The sequence below is a fragment of the Ranitomeya variabilis genome, chromosome 4, assembly GCF_051348905.1.
Source record: "Ranitomeya variabilis isolate aRanVar5 chromosome 4, aRanVar5.hap1, whole genome shotgun sequence".
Taxonomy (NCBI): domain Eukaryota; kingdom Metazoa; phylum Chordata; class Amphibia; order Anura; family Dendrobatidae; genus Ranitomeya; species Ranitomeya variabilis.
The window spans coordinates 675,762,824-675,788,838 of NC_135235.1; the positions used below are offsets into that span (position 1 = coordinate 675,762,824).

General features: G+C 46.3%; 1 protein-coding gene across 1 annotated transcript in view; it reads left to right on the forward strand.

Annotated features, from left to right (window-relative positions):
- Positions 1-26,015, forward strand: part of LOC143768209 (uncharacterized) — a 63,192-nt gene that overhangs the window by 11,962 nt on the left and 25,215 nt on the right. Inside the window, 2 exon segments of the mRNA XM_077256902.1 lie at positions 857-1,586; positions 4,230-4,294. Coding sequence (XP_077113017.1) covers positions 857-1,586; positions 4,230-4,294 — 795 coding nt within the window.

A 26,015-nucleotide genomic window follows, 5' to 3' on the forward strand; every position in this document is an offset into this window, starting at 1 on the left:
TTTGCAGATGTTGTCTTTGGGGAGGTTTTGAACCCAGGACTCCAGCGCTGCAGTGCTATCCACTGCTCCACCGTGCTCTTGATATCACTACAGTTATTGAAGGCAGCATCTGAGGGGTGAAATGGCTGCGCTTTGTGCTAATTCTGCTTGTACGTACATGTATGCAGGGTGTCGAAGATTTGAATTGTGAAGTTTTTTATTTACTCAATGAACAATTGTTTTTCAGGTGGCTTGAATCCCAGACATGATTTGTTGTATCATTATTAATATTCTGAAAGAAATATTCATGCGTTGCTCCTTTATAAAAGTGTTTTGTTTGACTTGTCTTTTATGTATGAATGAATGCTAATGGTTTTAACAAGTGTGTATATTTTTAGTGATTGTTACAGCTCAGGTGGGTGGAATTTGTTATAAAGGGAGTTAGTGGTATCATAAAATTTACAGCCATGACTGAGATCACTTGGTCAAAGCTCGTTGGTTTGTAATCCTAGAAATCACTATTTTATATATTTATGTTCTGTATATCAAGATGCAAGTTTTTTTAACATTTGAAATCTGAGTACTGGAATTTACCTTTGTCTATATGGTCATAAAAAATATACTTTCCTCTTGGACTGTCACTGATGGCGCTGTGATTCCAAGCAGTCATATGACATTAAGTCATGTGACTGCAATCAGTGGCTGCTGACTGACTGCAGCCTTCACGGTTCCCTCAGACTTAAAAATGTTATGTGATCACTAGGAATCGCAGCAGCGACTTTGCAGGAGTGGTTCCTGTCTGAGAGGTAAGTATATGTTTAATTTATTTTCAGGTAATGTTATTCAAGAATAATGAAATATGTTCTATTCTTGACAGTTGATTATAACAGCACCTCAGAGGGAAATCAGATTCCAGTACAATGCAAATCCTATGACTGTGGCAGGACACAAGATACATATGAAGAATTTACCATTATTACAGATATACCTTCTGCCCATCATGGTAAAGATCTATCCTCTGATCCTTTTAAACAAGTCCTATATTCTGAATCATCACAGACTATTAAGAAAAATACATTTAGCAGAAAGAGTATAATAAATCAAACAGATTGTAAAAAATGTTTTAACCAGAAATCGTGTTTTGTTAGACATCAGAGAATTCACGCTAGTGTAAAGCCATTTTCATGTTCAGAATGTGGGAAATGTTTTGTCGACAAATCACTTCTATTTAAACATCAAAGAAATCACACAGGGGAGAAGCCGTACTCATGTTCAGAATGTGGAAAATGTTTTATCAAAAAATCATGTCTTATTAAACACGAGAGAAGTCACACAGGGGAGAAGCCATATTCATGCTTACAATGTGGGAAATGTTTTAACTGGAAATCAAATCTTGTTACACATCAAAATACTCACACCAGAGCAAAGTCATATTTATGTTCAGAATGTGGGAAATGTTACACTGCTAAATCAAATCTTGTTAGACATCGGAGAACTCACACAGAAGAAATAGTGTTCTCGTGTTCACAATGCGGGAAGTGTTTTAAGCAGAACTCAAGTCTTATTAAACATAAAAAAAAGTCACACAGGGGAGAAGCCGTTTGCTTGTGAAGAATGTAGAAAATGCTTTAGCCAGAAATCAGCTCTTGTTAATCTAAGACTACTCACAAAAGAGTAAATTCATGAGCAGAATGTGAAATGTTAATATTAAACAAATCTTGTTAGACATCAGAGTGAAGCCACTTTATTGTTTAGAATGGGAGAAACTTACACGCAAAACATTAATACTTCTTAACCCTTTGAACATGCAGTCAGTTTTTATTTCCGTGTAGAAGAAAAAAAGATCAGCCCACCCTTTTGGAGGCACAATCGGCATAGAAGCCTCACGACTGACGCGACTACTCAGCGCCCAGTAAATGCAGGAGAAGGAAAGATCCATCTTCCGACCCAGGTATATATAAAATTAATTACTTTATTGCAGGGTGAGTTACTCAGTGCTGACCATAGCCATCTATGGAGTCAAGACGAGCATTGTCTGAATCTGTGGAAATCAGAGACCCATGACAGCTGGAGTTGTTTGAGAAAACCTCCTTGTGACAGCTCGGCCGTTGAAATACTTTTTAGAGACTCACTAGTGACTGGTACTATGCTAAGAGACCGATGCAAAACTAATGTGGTGCCCATTTTCAAAAAAGGCTCCAGATCTCTCCTGGGATCCTCCTTGTCCCTGGCACTCATTAAAACCAAGCCTAAGAGCGCAGATAGCGCTCAAAATGCGTCTGGTGATGAGATCCTCCAGTCACCCCTTCACACTTTAGATTGTTGGTGTGCAATTGTTCATCTTCGGCTCCTTTCAGACATAGCGCATTTTTGAGCGCTATTTTGCGGGCGCTTTTCAAAAATGCGCAATGTCATTTTCGTCTGCCGGCAAAGTGAATGAGAAATTCACTTTGCCGTTCAGACACACCGCAAAAAAACGCGGCGCTTTTGTCTGCAAACACGCCGGCGTAAAAAGAATTGACATGTCAATTCTTTACGCAGCGGCGTGTCTGCGTATCCCCATAGGGCCCCATATTACCGTCCACACACAGCGCCTTTGTCCTGGGTGTCGGCGTCTTTGTACGGAGGGGTTGACACCCAGGACCGGACGTGACGTCGGACAGGAAGAGGGAAGCCCCCGCCCCCCAGTGAAGCAGCATGGAGTCCTTCAACAGAATGAGCATAAACGTGGGGCTGCTGATCGAGACGGTAAGTATCCCCCGTGTGTGTGCCCCCTGTGCGTGTGCCGTGTGTGTCCCCCGTGCACTGTATGTAGTGGCAGCATGTCTGCACTACATACAGAAAGCAAAAAAAATGGATGCTCACCTATCCCATGGATGGATGAGGCGTCCGATCCCCTCCGCGGCTTCCAGCGTCTGGCAGATCAGCTGATTGTCTCGCTGACCGGCCGGGACATCGGGTGGTTTGTGGGTATCCCTATCAATCAACTGAACGGGCCGGGACATCAGCTGATTGGACCAATCAGGTGATGTCCCGGCCGTTCATGTGATTGATCGGTATAACGACAAACCAGCTGATGTCCCGGCCGGTCAGCTGATAGTCAGCTGATCGCAGGCGCTGGAAGCTCATTCCAGGTCTGTCACGGGGCTGAGAAGTCATGAATTTGATTTCTCAGCCCCGTGAACTGATGAAGCAGAGTTGGGGATGGTACGGATGCAGGTAACTATGATGGAGTTAAATTAGAATCAAATAAAGACTTCTTGCCTGTTTATTTTGATTAAAATATTTTTTCTGTGTCTGTCTTTATTTACTTTTACCGTACAGGGTTACGAGGGGGGGCGTCTGACTGACGCCTGCCCTAGTAACCTGGGGTTAGTGACAGTGGGGTTAGTAAACCCCAGCTGATGTCTGTTCCGCTTGCTGAGGCGTCTTTGGCTCAAGGCCATTGCAGCTGGCAGAATCGACATGATGTTAACTCCAGTGTGTATTGTATTCTGAGTCATAAAGACAGGAAATGACCTCAATGACTTTTTCCCCTTTTTTTTTTTTTCAAACAAACTTTATTTTCAGTACACAATGCTGAAAAAAACGTAGCAAAAAACGCAGCAAAAAACACAGTGTGTGAAAGCAGCTGCGTTTTTTCCCTTTTTAAAAAAACGCAGGTAAAGCAGCAGCAAAATACGCGCGCGTAAAAATACGCAGCAAATATGCTGTGTGTGAAAGTAGCCTTATTGTCAAATATTTTTTTATTTTTTGCAATAAAGGAATTTGTTTTTTATGTACCCGGATTGGATACTGGATCCTTCCTTCTCCTACAGTTTTTATTTCAGGACACAGCTACATTTTTTAAATATGACATGCAAGTTATGCAACTTTCAAATAACTTTGGACCGCTTCTTCATCTCCCAGTGATTCTGAGATTATATTTTCATGGCAAATTGTACTTTGTCAGTGGTAAATTTAGATGAATTTGTTTACATATGAAAATATCTGAAACGTGTTAAATTTTGAAAATGTATACATTTTCCAACTTTTAGTGTCCATGTCCATAAAACAGCTAGTGTGATCACTCACAATAGTTGATAAAGAACATTTAACAGATGTATACTTTACATTTACGGTACTTTCCAAAAGTTTTTATTTTTTTAGGATGTTAGAAAACTTGAAAATTTTGCCAGTTTTCATTTTTTCAAACAAATCTACAAAACCTATTTCTTTAGAGACCGATATACTTTTAAATTTATTTTTAGGGGTACAGATATTGGACACACAGGGGAGAAGCCATTTTCATGTTCATGTTCATGTTGTGGACAAAGTTTTATTTAGAAATCAAGTCTTGTTAAACATCAAAGAACTCACACAGGAGCAAAGCCATATTCATGTTCAGAATGTGGGAAATGTTATGCTAATAAATCACATCTTATGAAAGCTTTTGCTTCCTGACTGTAAAATCACTTTTAATCTATATGTAAATAATGCTTAAGTGCTGTAGACATGTCAAAGCACTTCTCAAGATTTTGCCTTCCTGGCTCTATTCTCTATTAGGGAGGTAGGAGCTTGGGAAGTGCTTTGACACACCCAAAGGCCTTAAAGATGTTGTCATTCTCTGACATCCCCTTCTTCAGTCTGTATGTTTCCCTCTTTTAAAACAATTAAACTCGCTTCCCGTGCCAGTGCTGTACCAGTGGTGTTGGCACTATCTCTCCCATCGATCTCATAACAGTGTGACATCACACAAACCCTGCAGCCAATCAGTGGCTGCTTTACTCTTAAGGCCCCGTCTCACATAGCGAGATCGCTAGCAAGATCGCTGCTGAGTCACAAGTTTTGTGACGCAACAGCGACCTCAGTAGCGATCTCGCTATGTGTGACACGTACCAGCGATCAGGCCCCTGCTGTGAGATCGCTGGTCGTGTCGGAATGGCCTGGACCTTTTTTTGGTCGTTGAGGTCCCGCTGACATCGCTGAATCGGTGTGTGTGACACCGATCCAGCGATGTCTTCACTGGTAACCAGGGTAAACATCGGGTTACTAAGCGCAGGGCCGCGCTTAGTAACCCGATGTTTACCCTGGTTACCAGCGTAAATGTAAAAAAAAACAAACACTACATACTCACCATCTGATGTCCGTCAGGTCCCTTGCCGTCTGCTTCCTGCTCTGACTGACTGCCGGCCGTACAGTGAGAGCACAGCACAGCAGTGACGTCACCGCTGCGCTCTGCTCTCACTGTACGGCGGCACTGTCAGAGCAGGAAGCAGACGGCAAGGGACCTGACGGACATCAGATGGTGAGTATGTACTGTTTGGTTTTTTTGGTAACCAGGGTAAACATCGGGTTACTAAGCGCGGCCCTGCGCTAAGTAACCCGATGTTTACCCTGGTTACCCGGGTGCTGCAGGGGGACTTTGGCATCGTTGAAGACAGTTTCAACGATGCCGAAGTCGTTCCCCTGATCGTTGGTCGCTGGAGAGAGCTGTCTGTGTGATAGCTCCCCAGCGACCACACAACGACTTACCAACGATCACGGCCAGCTCGTATCGCTGGTCGTGATCGTTGGTAAATCGCTATGTGAGACGGGGCCTTTACTGTCTTCAGACCTATCACATGCATCAGGAGGCAGAAAGAGATCAGCAGTGCTCACTTCTTCGGGATGTAAGCGTTTTGTCCGAAGGAGGGTAAGGTAAAGCCAGTGCTTTTTGGCTTCAGGGTTCATGTGACGTCACGCTGTTATGCAATTCCACGGAGTGACATTGCCAACAGTGTCGAAATGGCGCTAGCAATGGAGGTGAGTATAAGCATTGTTTTTTCAAAAGGGGAAAACATACGGATTGAGAAGGGGTTGTCCAAGTACTGAATAACCCCTTTAACTAAATTTCCACATGAATTAAATTGTATAAGTGAAGATATGAATGGAATTATTTTTCAGAGAACAACATGACCATACAGTGGGGAAAATAAATATTACATACAATGCCGATTTTGCAAGTTTTTCCACCTACAAAGAATAGAGAGGTCTGTAATTTTTATCATAGGTAAACTTCAACTGTGAGACAGAATCTAAAAAAATTACATTGTGTAATATTTACATAATTAATTTGCATTTTATTGCTTAAAATAATTATTTGATACAATAGAAAAACAGAACTTAATATATGGTACAGAAACCTTTGTTTGCAATTTCAGAGGTCAGACGTTTCCTGCAGTTCTTTATCAAACTTGCACACACTGCTGCAGAGATTTTAGCCCACTTCTCCATACGAATCTTCTCCAGATATTTCAGGTTTTGGGGCTGTCGTTGGGCAACAGTGAATGTCTTCACTTTATCTTCAACTTCTTTACTTAACACAGCATTATCCAGGGCACAGTCAATCATAACAATTGGCAACGCTTTCCCTTGCCTCTCACTAAGCCTGCCTTCAGGACGGTCCGTACTATACGGTCCCTCACTGCTCTCAATGTCCAGTATTTCTGCCTTTTGTGGGGGTATTCTCTGCCGTTTCACCCCGGTCTTTAGAATAGCGGCCCACGCAAAAATCTGCCACATCTTGGCTACTTTGTTCCCGTGCTGCTTAGTCTTCTTCCCGTAGCACTGTAGTCCCACTTATACTGCACCACTACTTCTGATGTCGCTGTGCTTTGTTCTGTACTATGGCCTCCTGGATACTGACTGCTGGGCCCACTCTTACGAGAAACGTTACGTGGCATGGTGATGCCCTGGGCTAGCCAGCCCTGTGAGCTACACGGGCGCCCCGGCTCCAACTGAACTAACCCCGGAAGACCTCTCTAACTTATCCCACCATGCCCCTCCTACAGTAAACTATATGCTATCCTAACTGCCACTGTGCTATGTGACAAAACTTGTAATGCCCCCATCTAGTGGCCAAACCAGGGTAATGCACTTTCCCTAGCAAAACAATAAGGGTGCAATGAAACATTATTAGCAAATGTACATTGATAACAGACTTAATATAGAGTAATACACTTTATGTGTAGCAGTACCACTGAGTATTAAACATCCCCCCTTTCTTTTAATATGCTTGTCCCCAACCATTGTAACATTTTACTATATATATATATATATATGTCCTTCATATAAAGAACAGTCCATATATTTTTCATCTCTTCTTCACAGGGAGATGTCCCCCCCCCCCCCTTTCTTTGAAGATGGTACTCCTGTACCCTGGAACACAGTTCTTAAGTAAAGTCCTGCTTTTCAGCAGAATGGACACAACGGTGCATCAAAACAAAAAGAGTCCACTTGCTCCAAACATGGCTACCCAGCTCGCAGTCCTCTGGATCAAACGAATGCGCACACACACCAAAAATGTCCTTGTGACCGCTTCTGGCCACGGAACTCCTGCCTAAAAGGGATGCGGAACAGTCCTTTATCCTATATACATTTCTTTAAGTGCAACGGCACAACACGCACCACTGTTCATGTCACTGTGCTTCATTCTGTACTATGGCCCCCTGGATAATGACTGCTGGGCCCACTCTTTTCCTTAACTAAACATTAGCAAATGTACATTGATAACAGACTTAATATACAAAAAGAGTAATACACTTTATGTGTAGCAGTACTCATATACACAGCTGGTAATACACTTTATGTGTAGCAGTACCACCGTGTATAAATATAGTAAACTACATCAAAATATACTAAAAGGGGTTTGGAGAGAAAGAGCAATATAACTGTCACACCCCCTACACTGGCATGAGCAGGGGGACCTTGCATGCTCAGCAGGAATTTAATCCATGACAGCGTAGTGTGTTACTAACAGTAATGTTTGAGACTGTGGTCCCAGCGCTCTTCAGGTCATTGACCAAGTTCTCCCTTGTAGTTCTTGGCTGATTCCTGACTTTTCTCAGAATCATCCTTGCCCCATGAGGCGAGATCTTTGTATAAAGCCCCAGACCGAGGAAGATTGAGAGTCTTGTGTTTCTTCCACTTTCTAATAATTGTGCCAGCAGATGTTGCTTTCTCACCAAGCACCTCGCCTATTGTCCTGTAGCCCAGAGGTGTCAAACTGCATTCCTCGATGGCCGCCAACAGGTCATGTTTTCAGGATTTCCTTAGCATTCCACAAGGTGCTGGAATCATTCTGTGCAGGTGATTAAATTATCACCTGTGCAATACAAGGAAATCCTGAAAACATGACCTGTTGGCGGTCCTCGAGGAATGCAGTTTGACACCTCTACTGTAGCCCATCCCAGGTCTACAATTTTGTCTCTGGTTCCTTAGCCAAATCTTTGGTCTTGGCCATGGTTGAAAGGTTGGAGGGTAATAGCTTAAGTGTGTGGACAGGTGTCTTTTATACAGGTAACGAGCTCTAACAGGTGTAATTAAGACAGTTAATGAGTGAAGCGTAGGAGGGCTTCTTAAAAAAAAAAACTAACTGGTCTGTGAGAACCAGGATTTTTTTTAGTTGGTAGGTGATCAAATACTTATTTCATGCAATAAAATGCAATTTAATCATTTGAAAATCATACAATGTGATTTCCTGTTTTTTTTTTAATTTTTAGATTCTGTCTCTCACAGTTGAAGTGTACCTGCGATAAAGATTACAGACCTCTCCATTCTTTGTAGGTGGGAGAACATGCAAAATCGGCAGTGTATCAAATACTTATTTCCCCCCCTGTATATGTTGATCATTCTGACCGACTCCGTTTAAATAACAAATAATACATTTTTATTAGAGGAACTGGAGCACAGTTTGTTACTCAATATTTCCCGAACTCTGCCATACCCAATATGTGTTTTCGGAAACTACAGTTTAGTCACACAGCAGGGTTAGGAAGGTGAGAAGTGCAATTTTCGAGTTCAAATTTTACTGGAATACATTGATAAAGTCACGTTCTATTTGCAGAACTCCTGTTGTGCCAAAATTGCCGAACTACAAACTATACCCCTCATTGAATTAATCTAGGGATGTAGTTAGCATTTTGATCAAACAGTTGTTAAACACAACTTTTATAACATTGAGCATTGAAAGTTAAAGATGTACAGTATATTTTTCCATAACAATATTATTTTCATGTTCTCAACATTCAATAGGAGAAATTTGATCTCACAATTTGATACGAAATTTCTATAGAATGAAGGAATACCCCAAACGTGGCCAGAAGCTATTGTATTTGGAGAAGCACCATTTTGCCTTGCAGAGTTTTTCTGGGTCAGACTGTAGACAACATGCAGTGGGTGAAATAAATATTGAACATGTAACCATTTTTTAAAGTAAATATATTTCTAAAAGTGCCAACATCCGGTGAGAATTTCATGTCAATAGCACCATTAGAAATATATTTCCTTAGAAAATTGGTGACATGTTCAATACTTTTTCACCCTCTGAATGGCATAGGCAGAAATCCTGAGGTGCAAAACAGCAGAATCCCTAAAAGTGATCCTCTTTTATAACCTGTACCCTTTCATGAATTCACCTATGCATGTGTTGAAATGCATCATAGAATTTGGTGATCCCTGTTTTGTGTGTATATACTTTCCTTGCTTGTTGCTATGCATCATAGAATTTTATAACAACTGGTTGTGAAAATTAAAAAAAAATAAAACATTTCCACTTCTGTATTGGTTTAGCCCCAATTTTGTATTTTCACTGAACAACAGGAGGAAAGAACCTCATAATTTGTAATTAAATTTCTCCTGAGTAGGTCAGAAGGGAAGGCTTTCCATTTTGTAGTGCAGATTATGCTTGAATAGTTTGTAGGCATCAAGTAGCAGTAGCAATGCTCTCAAGGTGCCAAAACAGCAGAAATGTTCCAAAGGCAACCACAATCTGCACATGCACCGCCTTCCGCAGTGATTTTCCTGAAGCCTACCTCCAGGAAATAAATAGGCAGAGTGAAACTTCCACTCCCGTCTCATCACCGACATTTTCTTGAAGCCCAGAGCCCACAGCTTTGCACCACCTGGACACCCTCTCCTCCCAGCCTGGAGCTCACAGCATCCCCCCATTCCTGTCGCTGTCAGCTTCCTGCAGCAGTGACCCTGCTCCACCACTGCTGCCTCGGTAATCTACCATAAATTTGGACTATAAGACAGACCCCAATATTATTAAAAAAATTATTTCTCCTCCCCATCTTATGGTCTGGTGTGCCTTATAGTCCTCAAAATACAGTTGTTTGGTCTTTTCTGTGGTGATATACAGATGTGAAACCTGGACGATAAAGAAACAACGTGGAAGAAGAATCCACGCCTTCAAAATGTGGTGCTGGAGAAGGATGTTATCCATACAAAAACAAATAAATTTTACAACCAATCAAGCCAGACATGTTACTCAATGCAAGGATCACCAAGCTATGACTTGTCTACTTTGGACACATCATATGAAGAAAGCAATCACGGAGAAAGACCTCATGATCTGAAAAATAGGAGGAACAAGGCAAAAAGTAAAACCAGTAACCCAATGGCTTGATACTATCAAGATAACTGTGGACAAGACCCTGGTGGACCTATCTAGGCTTGGACAAGATCAATCTTCCTACAGAAGGTTCATTCATCAAGTCATCATGGCTCGAAATCGAGCTGAAGGTCGTCAAAGAAAAAAACACCCTTAACCATACACTCGTTCTCCTACCAATAGGATATTTTGACCAAAAACATTGACACCATTGCTGAATAGAGCTGGAGTTACAGAGACTTTAGATCTACCATAGCAATTTACATATATATTCAAACACTGATTTCTCGATAACAAAGGAATGGAATTGTCCATTCACCAAGAATGGATGAATTAATTCTACCATTGAGTACACACGTTTCTAGTCACCTCAATCAATAATGAAGTCCCTAAACTCATATTTCTTCCTAAATTAAACTCATAATTCCTTCTTAAATTTTGTCTTCTCCCATTGATATAATAACAAACATATTTTTTCCTTATGAGACATTTCTCTGCTGGATCTTCCTTTTTTTTATAATCATTATGCAAATTCTCTCCAAACCCGCTTACATTGGTCAACACCATTCATCAAATTTTGTGCTACAATAATCGTGTTATTTTCTGTTCATGTACAATTTCCTTAGGGAAACAACGGTATTCTGCCCATTACCTGGGCATTAACACATCTAAATGTCTTCTGGTATAATATCTGTATTTTCTCCTAAAGAAAAGTTATTTTTCTGAAATTTTTTTAAAATAATAAACTGAAACTTTCACCCACAAATTAATAAGAACAATTCTACCTCTTATCCTCTTCAAGGCAAAAAATCTTGCACAAATTATCTTCTTCAGCCCTTGTATCATATCACGTTACATACTCAATATATGGCTCGATTCACAATTCCGTGTCTAGGGTTGAGCGAAACGGATCGGACAAATTCAAAAATCGCCGACTTTCGGCAAAGTCGGGTTTCATGAAACCCGACCCGATCCCAGTGTGGGATCGGCCATGAGGTCGGCGATCTTCGCGCCAAAGTCGCGTTTCATATGACGCGTTCAGCGCCATTTCTCAGCCAATGAAGGAGGATGCAGAGTGTGGGCAGCGTGATGACATAGGTCTCGGTCCCCACCATCTTAGAGAAGGGCATGACAGTGATTGGCTTGCATTCTGCGGCGTCACAGGGGCTATAAAGGGGCGTGCACGTCGACCGCCATCTTACTGCTGCCGATCTGAGCATAGGGAGAGGTTGCTGCCGCTTCATCAGAAGAAGGGATATAGTTAGGGAGGGAAGATTAACCCCCAAACCGCTTGTGCTGTAGCGATTTCCACTGTCCAACACCACCTTTGTTTTGCAGGGACAGTGGAGGCTATATTTTTGTGCATCAGCTCTGTAGCTTATTAGGCTGCCTTATAAGGCTCCTGTTGTGAATTCTGTTTGTGGGCTCCCCCGGTGGTGTTTTATGGTAGTGCCACTTATGTGCCTTCTTCTATCCCTGATCACCTGTTGCCACCCATTAGGGGAGTTTCCTATTTAAGGCTGCTTGGCTGTTAGTTCTATGCCGGCCAACAATGTATCAGTAGTATTCTGTTGCATTCTCCAGCCTCAAGTTCCTGTTCAGCTAAGTTGAATTTTGTTTCTAGTTTATGCTATTTCTTGTCCAGCTTGTTGCAATGTGACTCTCTGTAGCTGGAAGCTCTCGCGGACTGAAATTGCCACTCCAGTGGCATGAGTTGTCACTGGAGTTTTAAAGTAATTTCAGGATGGTGTTTTTGAGTAGTGTTTTGAAGTTGACTGTGAAGTAGCTCTTTCCTATCCTTCTGCTATCTAGAAAGCGGACCTCACTGTGCTAAATCTGCTGTTCATCCTACGTATGTCTTTTCCTCTTGACTCACCGTCAATATCTGTGGGGGGCTGCTATCTCCTTTTGGGGTTCATCTCTGGAGGTAAGGCAGGCCTGTATATTCCTCTGATAGGGGTAGTTAGATCTCCGGCTGGCGCGTGGTGTCTAGGGCATCGTAGGAACACTCCCCGGCTACTTCCAGTGTTGTGTCAGGTTCAGGTCACGGTCTACTTTAGTTTCCATCACCCGAGAGCTAGTCCTTTTGTTATTTTTATTTCCCTGCCATTGGGGAAATCATGACAGTTTGGCCGGCCCACATGTGTTAAAACTATGCACTAAAGCAGGAAAGGATGAGAAAGGGTTTTTTTTTCTGTGTTTGAAAGTGCACCTTAGTTGCTCATTTGTACTCCTTGCTTAAACTGCAGTCTTCAGCCTTTTTTTTTTTCCTCTCCTCTTAATCTCTGAATGGCTTTGGTTTCACCTGTTTGAATCATGGATCCACAGAGTTTGGTTGCAGGTTTGAATACCCTTGCTACAAAGGTCCAGAACTTACAGGATTTTGTTATACGTGCTCCAATGTCTGAACCTAAGATCCCTATGCCTGAATTTTTTACCGGAGACAGATCCCGTTTTTTGAATTTCAGAGAGAATTGTAAATTGTTTTTGTCTCTGAGATCTCACTCTGCTGGTGATCCTGCACAACAGGTTAAAATTGTTATTTCTCTACTGCGGGGTGACCCACAAAGTTGGGCATTTGCATTGTCGCCAGGGGATCCTGCGTTATTAAATGTAGATGCTTCCGAGATCGGAGCAGGTGCAGTTTTGTCGCAGAAAGATCCTGACTGCTCAGTGATGAGACCATGTGCGTTTTTCTCTCGAAAGTTTTCGCCCGCTGAGCGAAATTATGATGTTGGAAATCGGGAGCTCTTGGCCATGAAGTGGGCATTTGAGGAGTGGCGTCATTGGCTTGAGGATGCTAGACACCAGGTGGTGGTTTTGACTGACCACAAGAATCTAATTTATCTTGAGTCAGCCAGGCGTCTGAATCCTAGACAGGCGCGCTGGTCGTTGTTTTTCTCTCGATTTAACTTTGTGGTTTCATATCTGCCTGGGTCTAAGAATGTGAGGGCGGATGCCCTCTCTAGGAGTTTTGAGCCTGACTCGCCTGGTGATTCCGAACCTACTGGCATCCTGAAGGATGGGGTGATATTGTCAGCTGTCTCCCCAGACCTGCGGCGCTCTTTGCAGGAGTTTCAGGTGGATAGGCCTGATCGCTGTCCGCCTGGTAGACTGTTTGTCCCTGATGACTGGACCAGTAGAGTTATCTCGGAGGTTCATTCTTCCGCGTTGGCAGGTCATCCTGGAATTTTTGGCACCAGGGATTTGGTGTCTAGGTCCTTCTGGTGGCCTTCCTTGTCTCGAGATGTGCGTATTTTTGTGCAGTCTTGTGATGTTTGTGCTCGGGCCAAGCCCTGCTGTTCTCGGGCCAGTGGGTTGTTGTTGCCCTTGCCCATTCCTAAGAGGCCTTGGACGCACATCTCTATGGACTTTATTTCTGACCTTCCTGTTTCTCGTAGGATGTCTGTCATCTGGGTGGTGTGTGACCGTTTTTCCAAGATGGTTCATTTGGTGCCTTTGCCCAAATTGCCCTCCTCCTCTGAGCTGGTTCCTCTATTTTTTCAGAATGTGGTGCGTTTGCATGGTATTCCTGAGAATATAGTGTCTGACAGGGGTACTCAGTTTGTGTCTAGATTTTGGCGGGCGTTCTGTGCCAGGATGGGCATCGACTTGTCTTTTTCATCTGCATTCCATCCTCAGACTAATGGCCAGACTGAGCGTACTAATCAGACTTTGGAGACTTACTTGAGGTGTTTTGTGTCCGCTGATCAGGATGATTGGCTTGATTTTTTGCCATTGGCAGAGTTTGCCCTTAACAATCGGGCCAGTTCTGCCACTTTGGTTTCTCCATTTTTTTGTAATTCAGGGTTTCACCCTCGTTTTTCGTCCGGTCAATTGGAGTCTTCGGATTGTCCTGGAGTGGATGCTGTGGTTGATAGAATGCATCAGATTTGGGGACAGGTTGTGGACAATCTGAAGTTGTCCCAGGAGAAGACTCAACAGTTCACTAATCGTCATCGGCGTGTTGGTCCTCGTCTTTGTGTTGGGGACCTGGTGTGGCTGTCTTCTCGATTTGTTCCTATGAAGGTCTCGTCTCCTAAGTTTAAGCCTCGGTTTATTGGCCCTTATAGGATTCTGGAGGTTCTCAATCCTGTGTCCTTTCGTTTGGACCTCCCAGCATCTTTTACTATTCATAATGTTTTTCATCGGTCATTATTGCGGAGGTATGAGGTACCGGTTGTTCCTTCTGCTGATCCTCCTGCTCCTGTGCTGGTCGAGGGTGAATTGGAGTATGTGGTGGAAAAGATCTTGGACTCCCGTGTTTCCAGACGGAAACTTCAGTATCTGGTTAAGTGGAAAGGCTATGGTCAGGAGGATAATTCTTGGGTGACAGCATCCGATGTTCATGCTCCTGATTTGGTTCGTGCATTTCATAGTGCTCATCCAGATCGCCCTGGTGGTTCTGGTGAGGGTTCGGTGCCCCCTCCTTAAGGGGGGGTACTGTTGTGAATTCTGTTTGTGGGCTCCCCCGGTGGTGTTTTATGGTAGTGCCACTTATGTGCCTTCTTCTATCCCTGATCACCTGTTGCCACCCATTAGGGGAGTTTCCTATTTAAGGCTGCTTGGCTGTTAGTTCTATGCCGGCCAACAATGTATCAGTAGTATTCTGTTGCATTCTCCAGCCTCAAGTTCCTGTTCAGCTAAGTTGAATTTTGTTTCTAGTTTATGCTATTTCTTGTCCAGCTTGTTGCAATGTGACTCTCTGTAGCTGGAAGCTCTCGCGGACTGAAATTGCCACTCCAGTGGCATGAGTTGTCACTGGAGTTTTAAAGTAATTTCAGGATGGTGTTTTTGAGTAGTGTTTTGAAGTTGACCGTGAAGTAGCTCTTTCCTATCCTTCTGCTATCTAGAAAGCGGACCTCACTGTGCTAAATCTGCTGTTCATCCTACGTATGTCTTTTCCTCTTGACTCACCGTCAATATCTGTGGGGGGCTGCTATCTCCTTTTGGGGTTCATCTCTGGAGGTAAGGCAGGCCTGTATATTCCTCTGATAGGGGTAGTTAGATCTCCGGCTGGCGCGTGGTGTCTAGGGCATCGTAGGAACACTCCCCGGCTACTTCCAGTGTTGTGTCAGGTTCAGGTCACGGTCTACTTTAGTTTCCATCACCCGAGAGCTAGTCCTTTTGTTATTTTTATTTCCCTGCCATTGGGGAAATCATGACAGGCTCCCTGATAGCTGCATTGCTGTTTGCACGCTGCTGTGCAAACCAACTGCTTTTTTAAAAGCAAAAATCCTGTTGCTCCTTTCTGCAGTTATATTGTTTATTTGTCCACACTTTTGTGTGCAGCTGTCCTTTTTGTTGCTGCCATACATGTCCTGAGTAGTGTTGAGCGATACCGTCCGATACTTGAAAGTATCGGTATCGGAAAGTATCGGCCGATACCGGCAAAGTATCGGATCCAATCCGATACCGATACCCGATACCAATACAAGTCAATGGGACTCATGTATCGGACGGTATTCCTGATGGTTCCCAGGGTCTGAAGGGGAGGAAACTCTCCTTCAGGCCCTGGGAACCATATAAATGTGTAAAAGAAAGAATTAAAATAAAAAATATTGCTATACTCACCTCTCCGACGCAGCCTGGACCTCAGCGAGGGAACCGGCAGCGTTGTTTGTTTAAAATTCGCGCTTTTACTTGGTTACGTGAAGTCCCGGCTTGTGATTGGTCAGGGCGGCCATGTTGCCGGGACGCGGACCAATCACAGCAAGCCGTGACGAAATTTCGTCACGGCTTGCTGTGATTGGTCCGCGTCCCGGCAACATGGCGCCGTGACCAATCATAAGCCGGGACGTCACTGGAGGCTGGACACGCGCGCTTTTTAAAATGCGCGCGTGTCCAGCCTCCCGTGACGTCACGGCTTGTGATTGGTTAATGGCGGCCATGTTGCCGGGACGCGGACCAATCACAGCAAGCCGTGACGTAATTTCGTCACGGCTTGCTGTGATTGGTCCGCGTCCCGGCAACATGGCGCCGTGACCAATCATAAGCCGGGACGTCACTGGAGGCTGGACACGCGCGCTTTTTAAAATGCGCGCGTGTCCAGCCTCCCGTGACGTCACGGCTTGTGATTGGTTAATGGCGGCCATGTTGCCGGGATGCGGCCCAATCACAGCAAGCCGTGACGTAATTTCGTCACGGCTTGCTGTGATTGGTCCGCGTCCCGGCAACATGGCCGCCCTGACCAATCACAAGCCGGGACTTCACGTAACCAAGTAAACGCGCGAATTTTAAACAAACAACGCTGCCGGTTCCTTCGCTGAGGTCCAGGCTGCGTCGGAGAGGTGAGTATAGCAATATTTTTTATTTTAATTCTTTCTTTTACACATTTTTACATTAATGTTGTTTCGATACCGATACCCGATACCACAAAAATATCGGATCTCGGTATCGGAATTCCGATACAGCAAGTATCGGCCGATACCCGATACTTGCAGTATCGGAATGCTCAACACTAGTCCTGAGATCATTGTAGGGAGATTGAAATTATACTACAGTCCTTGGATTTTTTCAGATATCTTCCAGCCACTTTCTCCCACTTACATTGCGTTGTGTTACACACTGGGCCTGAGTTGTGGTGCTGTCTCCCCGCAAAAAAAGGGAGATTCAAATTGTCACAAAGTGGATATACGTCAGATCTGTTAGTTTGTCGTATATCAGCCAGCCACGTTCTGCCACTTACATTGTGTTGTAAAATACACTGGGCCTGTTTGGGTTCAGTCTCCCCCCAAAAAAAGATAGATTCAAATTCTCACAAAGTGGATATACCTCAGTCCTTTTAGTTTGTCGTGTATCAGCCAGCCACGTTCTGCCACTTACATTGTGTTGTGTTATACACTGGGCCTGAGTTGTGGTGCAGTCTCCCCAAAATAAAAAGGGAGATTTAAATTCTCAACAAGTTTACATACACCTTCTACCTTGTTTTACTGTACCATATAACGGTTGTTATTTTGGTTACATTTTCCCAAAAATGAGGAAGTCTGGTGGAAGAGGCCGTGCGCGTAGGTTGCCAGCTGGTATTGATGGTGGTGGTGGTGCATCTGGTGGTAGTGGGAAAAGCACAATAGCACCTAAGGCTGGAGGTGTTGAGCCAGCGTCATCGTCTGGCTACACAAGGCCTCAAAGGCTCCCTTATCTGGGAGTAGGAAAGCAGCTTTTAAAGCCGGAGCAGCAGGAAAAAGTTTTGGCTTTCATTTTTTGACTCAGCCTCTAGCTCTTTCGCCTCCTCTTCAGAAAGTTTCAAATATAAAAGCAGTGAGTCGACAGTGGATACTCCCGGTCAGGAACAAGACGTTTCCTTGTGTCCCTCACCCAAACCAAAAGTGCAGGATGCATCAGGCGACACAACAGGTTACTCCATGGAGCTCTTTACACATACCGTGCCTGGGTAAGAAAGGGAAATTCTTAACTGCCCATTACAAGATGAATCGGACATGGAGTGCACTGATGCACAGCCACAGCTAGATTATTATGTTGTTCCATTGACTCAGATCACTACATTGCCCTCGCAGTGTACTGAGCCAGAATCTGACCCTGATGAGACTATGGTGCCCCGTCCCGAATGCTATAGCACCTTACACAGTGACAGAGAGAAAGGTGCACATGACATTGAAGAGGAGGTGATAGATGACCCAGTTGTTGACCCAGATTGGCAGCCATTGGGGGAAGAGGGTGCCGCTGCCAGTAGCTCAGAAGCGGAGGATGATCCGCAGCAGCCATCTACATCGCAACAGCTGTCATCTGGCAGGCCCGTATCAGGCCAAAAACGTGTGTCAAAAACAAAAACAGTTTTAGGACAGCGTGGCCATCCGGTGAAAGTAGCACAGCGTGCAATGCCTGAAAAGGTATTCGATAGTAGGAAGAGTGCAGTGTGGCAATTTTTTAACCAAGATCCGAATGATCAGTGCAAAGTTATCTGTAAGAAATGCGCAAAGACCTTTAGCAGAGGGAAAAATCTTCAAAATTTAAATACAACGTGCATGCGTAGACATTTAACCAGCATGCACTTGCAAGCCTGGACTAACTACCAAACGTCACATACCGTTGGTGCACCTGCTCAGAATGAAGGTAGTCAGCAACACTACATTGCTTCCCTCACTGTAAGCCCACCGGTTAGGGCACCACAAGCAGCAAATGTGGAGGTATCGTCGCAAGGCCAAAGCAGTCAGGGAATCACAAGGTTATTGGTAGGAAACACTGTATGTAGGCCAACATCAAGAATACCATCACCAACCCTCTCTCAATCCGCCATGTCCACCACCACCGCTAGTTCCACCATATGCAGCTCTCCAGTCCAGCTCACCCTACAAGAGACTCTCGTTAGGAAAAGAAAGTACTCCTCCTCTCATCCGCTTACACAGGGTTTAAACGCCCACATTGCTACACTAATCTCGTTAGAGATGATGCCCTACCGGTTGGTTGAAAGCGACGCTTTCAAAGACCTGATGGCCTACGCAGTACCACGCTATGACCTACCCAGTCGGCACTTCTTTGCGAGAAAAGCCATGCCAGCCCTCCACCAGCATGTCAAAGACCGCATTGTCCATGCACTGAGGCAATCAGTCAGTGGAAAGGTGCACCTCACAACAGATGCATGGACCAGTAGGCATGGCCAGGGACGTTACGTGTCCATCACTGCGCACTGGGCTAATGTGGTGGATGCAGGGTCCACTGGGGACAGCCATAGTGGGACAGTTCTGCCTAGCCCACGGTCTAGGAAACAATAGGCTGAAGGCGTTCGCCACCCCTCCTCCTCCATAAGCGAAAGGTCATCCACAGAGCGCAGTCGCACAACCACTCCATCCGCAGCTGCCAGTGTTGCACACGAGGTGTCCCATTATCGAACAGCTAGTGGTAAGCGTCAGCAGGCTGTGTTACAAATGAACTGTTTGGGCGACAACAGACACAGCGCGGAGGTACTGGCCGAGTACTTGCAGCAAGAAACTCAGTCATGGCTGGGCAGTGTACATCTTGAGGCAGGCAAGGTAGTCAGTGATAATGGAAAGAATTTTATGGCTGCCATAGCCCTTTCAGAACTGAAACACATACCTTGCCTGGCTCACACCTTGAACCTGGTGGTGCAGTGCTTCCTGAAAAATTATCCGGGGTTACCAGCCCTGCTCCTGAAGGTGCGAAGACTTTGCTCGCACATCCGCCGGTCGCCCGTACACTCCAGCCGTATGCTGAACCATCAGCGATCGCTGAATCTTCCCCAGCACCACCTAATAATCGACGTTGCAAGAAGGTGGAACTCCACACTGCACATGCTTCAGAGGCTGTGCGAACAGAGGCGTGCTGTAATTTATTTGTGGGAGGATACACATACATGGGCAGGCACTTGGATGGCAGACATGGAGTTGTCAGGTGTGCAGTGGTCGAAACTACAAGACCTCTGTCAAGTCCTTCAGTGTTTTGAGGAATGCACACGGCTGGTAAGTGCAGACGACGCCATCATAAGCATGAGCATCCCACTAATGCGTCTGCTGATGCAAAGTTTGACTTACATTAAGGAGCAGGCGTCTGCAGCCGAAGAGTAGGGAAGCCTTGATGACAGTCAGCCATTGTCAGCTCAGGGAACTCTCCTGGACGAGGTGGCGGATGAAGAGGAGGAGGAGGAGGATGATGGGGATGAATATTTATGGGAGGAGGATGCTTCTCAGGGGGCAATAGAAACTGGTGGCGTTGCAAGGTCAGGTACAGGGTTTTTGCGGGACACAAGTGATGTTGATTTACAAGAAAGTGCTCCTCAACCCAGCACATGCAGTGAATTGACACCTGGAACATTGGCCCACATGGCTGAGTATGCCTTGCGTATCCTAAAAAGGGACCCCCGCATTATCAAAATGATGACCGATGACGATTACTGGTTGGCCTGCCTCCTGGATCCACGATATAAAGGAAAATTACAAAATATCATGCCACATGAGAACCTTGAGCAAATATTGGCTACCAAATAAGCAACTCTTGTAGACCGTTTGGTTCAGGCATTCCCAGCACACAGCGGCAGTGATGGTTCTCACATGAGCCGTAGGGGGCAACATGCAAGAGGTGTTAGAGGGGCACAAATCAGAAGTGGCGTTGGACAGAGGGGTTTTATGACCAGGTTGTGGAGTGATTTCGCAACGACCGCAGACACGACAGGTACTGCTGCATCGATTCAAAGTGACAGGAGACAGCATTTTTCCAGTATGGTTACGAACTACTTTTCCGCCCTTATCGATGTTCTCCCTCACAGGTCATTCCCCTTTGATTACTGGGCATCTAAAATAGACACGTGGCCTGGATTGACAGAATATGCATTACAGGAGCTCGCATGCCCTGCTGCTAGTGTGCTATCAGAAAGAGTCTTCAGTGCTGCTGGTTCAATACTGACCGAAAAAAGGACACGTCTGGCTACCCGAAATGTTGATGATCTAACCTTCATTAAAATGAACCAATCATGGATTTCAAATTATTTGGCCCCACCTTCCCCAGGTGACACGTAGCTTGCCTGAAAAATGTCTTGCTTTTGGTCTCCTCTAACTGACTGCTCCAATTCCTCCATTTGCAGCTGCTGAATGTCCACCATAGGCCAATTTTATACCTCCCTAAATGGGCTGACTCCCCCCACAGGGCCGTGGTCACCACCTAGCGCAAGCACCCGTGCGAGTGCCGTGTGCCTGGACAGGTGGGTGTGCCCACTCTTGGGCGACGGCACTGGCACAGGGTCCCTCATAGTACAATGAAGTGTCTCTGACGGTGGTGGTGCACAACCAACGTCAGACACACCGTCGTAATATGAGAGGCCCTGGGCCAGTACCGCCGCCCACGAGAGTGTCCCCCCCAGCTCGAACAGTGCTCTACCACTTGCAATACTTACCTCTCCCTGCTCCACCACTGTTTAGTCTGTGCTATTAAATCCTTTAATGGCACTGCCAATACAAATCTGTTGAAATGATAGATGATAGTTAAAATATACAGGGGCCCTGGCCTCCATTTAGACCAGTTAATACGTTGTGCCTACTACCACTGTCTGCTACTCAGCAGCGGAGCCCACCCCTGTACCTAGCTATGTCACCAGGTTATTTCTGAAAAAAATTTTGGCAGACATTTAGCCTACTTTATTATTAGGGCCTACTCACTGTGTCAGACACTCCTTACAATTGTCCTCCGCTGAACAAAGGAACGCCGCCAGCTTAGTCCTGTTACCAATTTTGAACTGCATTTAGCCTACTTACTTATTTGGGCCTACTCGCTGTGTCAGCCACTCCTTACAATTGTCCTCCACTGAACAAAGCAACGCCGCCAGTTTAGTCCTTTTACCAGTTTTGAACTGCATTTAGCCTACTTATTTAGGCCTACTAACTGTGTCTGCCTCCCATTACAGTTGTCCTCCACTGCACAAAGCTATGCCGCCTGTTTAGTCCTGTTACCAGTTTTGAACTGCATTTAGCCTACTTTATTATTTGGGCATATATCTGTGTTTCCTCCTCCTCCTGCTAGATTACTCTGCTGGTGAATTGACCCAGACCACTACATACCCCTTGCTCTACACAGCCAGAATCTGACCCTGCTGAAAGTCAGGTTCCCCTTCCCGCATACTATACCACCTTACACGGGGACAAAGAGGAAGGTTCAGATGAAAGTGCAGGTTCCTTCATCAGGTGGGGGGGGGCACACTCGTTGGTGACGTCACTGGCACAGGGCCCCTCATAGTAGGCAAAAGTGTCTCTGCCGGTGGGAGGCGCCACCGCCGTCAAACACACCGCCGTACTTTGAGGGGCCCTGTGCCAGTGCCAATGCGAACGAGTGTGCCCCCCCTGCTTGCTCAGGATCACAGCACTTGCAAAGTTTAAATACTTACCTCTCCCTGCTCCACCGTCGTGACGTATTCCGCATTTCCTGGGCCCACGAAAAACTTGAGCCAGCCCTACCCCCCCCCAACTTTAGCCAAATGACCCCCAGTTTTCAATGCCTAACTATTATTATAAAGTAAATTAAGATTGACAAGCTTAAGTAACAAGAATTGATGTTTTTGGCATTAAAATGGGCACTGTAGGTGTTTTCCTGTCCTCCACTCTCTGCCGACTTTGATTCCCCATTGACTTGCATTGGGTTTCGTGTTTCAGTCGGCCCCCGACTTTTTGCAATAATCGGCCGATTTCATCCGACCCGACTTTTCACAAAGTCGGGTTTCGTGAAACCCGACTCGATCCCAAAAAAGTTAAAGTTGCTCAACCCTACGTGTTACCATTAAAGAGAAACAGATTGATTTTTTTTCTCAGGTGTCATCCTAGTTAGTCTACGTTCACATTTGCGGTCTGCGCCGCAGCGTCGGGCGCCGCAGCGTCATGCGCCCCTATATTTAACATGGGGGCGCATGGACATGCGTCGCACTTGCGTTTTGCGCCGCATGCGTCCCTGCGGCGCCCGCGTCCGGGCGCAGAGGACGCAGCAAGTTGCATTTTTGCTGCGTCCAAAATCAATGAAAAAAAGGACGCATGCGGCGCAAAACGCAGCGTTGAGCATGCGTTTTGCTGCGTTTTTGTTTGCGTTGTGCGTTGCGGCGCCGACACTGCGGCGCACAACGCAAATGTGAACGTAGCCTTACATCAGTTTATTCTTATCCCTTTTTTTTTTTCACTGAAGCAGATAGACTGCCTAAACGTTTTTAACTATTGACTCTTAACAATGTATCAGTTAAAAAAAAATGGAGCAAAGTTTGTCTTCCTACTTTCATCCATTTCTCAAGGATCTTGATAGACTTTAATGGCCGAGTCTGAAGAAAAGGTGATAATACGACATGCTCAGAGTCCCACAGACCAAAACATTGAACTATTTTTAAAACTGGTGTATAATGAAAGATTATGGATGGTGGACTGTCCAAGAAAAAAACAGGAAAGCACTTGGACGTGTCACAAAGATGTGTGAAGGCACTGTCCTACACTGCACAGAACCAAGCACTAACAACACACTGCTCCACACATTCACAACGTGCTGCTCCACACGCCACAGAACCACACAACACACCACACATTCACACACAATTCACTGTAGTTGACATTGAGAATGCATACTCCAAATCCATCACAGACACACGGCCCCGCACCGTACACATCATACACACCCAGCTCCGCTCACATCGTACATAAACTTCCCCTCATCCAGTGGCATGACAACCAGCACAGCAAAGCCCTCCATACACTGAGGGCCCTGATCATGTGACCCCTGACTCCTCCCCTCCTGTGACCTCATCACAGGTCCTGTGCGCACAAATCACGCCATATGTGGTGTGCGGCTCTGCAGGTGGAGGTATGTGCTGGAGATCTCTGTTACTTTGGGGTTGGCATCGTTATAGTTCACCCCTTCAGGGTTCAGGTGGAGGTCGGTGCTGGAGGCTCCATTATTCTCTATGTGGAGGTCGGCTCTGCGGGTGGAGGTCGGTGCTGGAGGCCCCATTATTCTCTATGGGGAGTGCGGCTCTGCGGGTGGAGGTCGGTGCTGGAGGCTCCATTATTCTCTATGTGGAGTGCGGCTCTGCAGGTGGAGGTAGGTGCTGGAGGCTCCATTATTCTCTATGTGGAGTGCAGCTCTGCGGGTGGAGGTCGGTGCTGGAGGCCCCATTATTCTCTATGGGGAGTGCGGCTCTGCGGGTGGAGGTCAGTGCTGGAGGCTCCATTATTCTCTATGTGGAGTGCGGCTCTGCGGGTGGAGGTCGGTGCTGGAGGCCCCATTATTCTCTATGTGGAGGTCGGCTCTGCGGGTGGAGGTCGGTGCTGGAGGCTCCATTATTCTCTATGTGGAGTGCGGCTCTGCGGGTGGAGGTCGGTGCTGGAGGCCCCATTATTCTCTATGTGGAGTGCGGCTCTGCGGGTGGAGGTCGGTGCTGGAGGCCCCATTATTCTCTATGGGGAGTGCGGCTCTGCGGGTGGAGGTCGGTGCTGGAGGCTCCATTATTCTCTATGGGGAGTGCGGCTCTGCGGGTGGAGGTCGGTGCTGGAGGCTCCATTATTCTCTATGTGGAGTGCGGCTCTGCGGGTGGAGGTCGGTGCTGGAGGCCCCATTATTCTCTATGTGGAGGTCGGCTCTGCGGGTGGAGGTCGGTGCTGGAGGCTCCATTATTCTCTATGTGGAGTGCGGCTCTGCGGGTGGAGGTCGGTGCTGGAGGCCCCATTATTCTCTATGGGGAGTGCGGCTCTGCGGGTGGAGGTCGGTGCTGGAGGCCCCATTATTCTCTATGTGGAGTGCGGCTCTGCGGGTGGAGGTCAGTGCTGGAGGCTCCATTATTCTCTATGTGGAGTGCGGCTCTGCGGGTGGAGGTCGGTGCTGGAGGCTCCATTATTCTCTATGTGGAGTGCGGCTCTGCGGGTGGAGGTCGGTGCTGGAGGCTCCATTATTCTCTATGTGGAGTGCGGCTCTGCGGGTGGAGGTCGGTGCTGGAGGCTCCATTATTCTCTATGTGGAGTGCGGCTCTGCGGGTGGAGGTCGGTGCTGGAGCCTTATTATTCTCTATGTGGAGTGTGGCTCTGCGGGTGGAGGTCAGTGCTGGAGGCTCCATTATTCTCTATGTGGAGTGCGGCTCTGCGGGTGGAGGTCTGTGGTGGAGGCTCCATTATTCTTTATGTGGAGTGCAGCTCTGCGGGTTTAGTTCGGTGCTGGAGGCTCCATTATTCTCTATGTGGAGTGCGGCTCTGCGGGTTGAGGTCGGTGCTGGAGGCCCCATTATTCTTTATGTGGAGTGCAGCTCTGCGGGTGGAGGTCGGTGCTGGAGCCTTATTATTCTCTATGTGGAGTGTGGCTCTGCGGGTGGAGGTCGGTGCTGGAGGCTCCATTATTCTCTATGTGGAGTGTGGCTCTGCGGGTGGAGGTCGGTGCTGGAGGCTCCATTATTCTCTATGTGGAGTGCGGCTCTGCGGGTGGAGGTCGGTGCTGGAGGCTTCCATTATTCTCTATGTGGAGTGCGGCTCTGCGGGTGAAGGTCGGTGCTGGAGGCTCCATTATTCTCTATGTGGAGTGCGGCTCTGCGGGTGGAGGTCGGTGCTGGAGGCTCCATTATTCTCTATGTGGAGTGCGGGTGGAGGTTGGTGCTGGAGGCTCCATTATTCTCTATGTGGAGTGCGGCTCTGCGGGTGGAGGTCGGTGCTGGAGGCTCCATTATTCTCTATGTGGAGTGCGGCTCTGCGGGTGGAGGTCGGTGCTGGAGGCTCCATTATTCTCTATGTGGAGTGCGGGTGGAGGTTGGTGCTGGAGGCTCCATTATTCTCTATGTGGAGTGCGGGTGGAGGTTGGTGCTGGAGGCTCCATTATTCTCTATGTGGAGTGCGGCTCTGCGGGTGGAGGTCGGTGCTGGAGGCCCCATTATTCTCTATGTGGAGTGTGGCTCTGCGGGTGGCGGTCGGTGCTGGAGGCTCCATTATTCTCTATGTGGAGTGCGGCTCTGCGGGTTTAGTTCGGTGCTGGAGGCTCCATTATTCTCTATGTGGAGTGCGGCTCTGCGCGTGGAGGTCTGTGCTGGAGGTTCCATTATTCTTTATGTGGAGTGCGGCTCTGCGGGTGGAGGTCGGTGCTGGAGCCTTATTATTCTCTATGTGGAGTGTGGCTCTGCGGGTGGAGGTCGGTGCTGGAGGCTCCATTATTC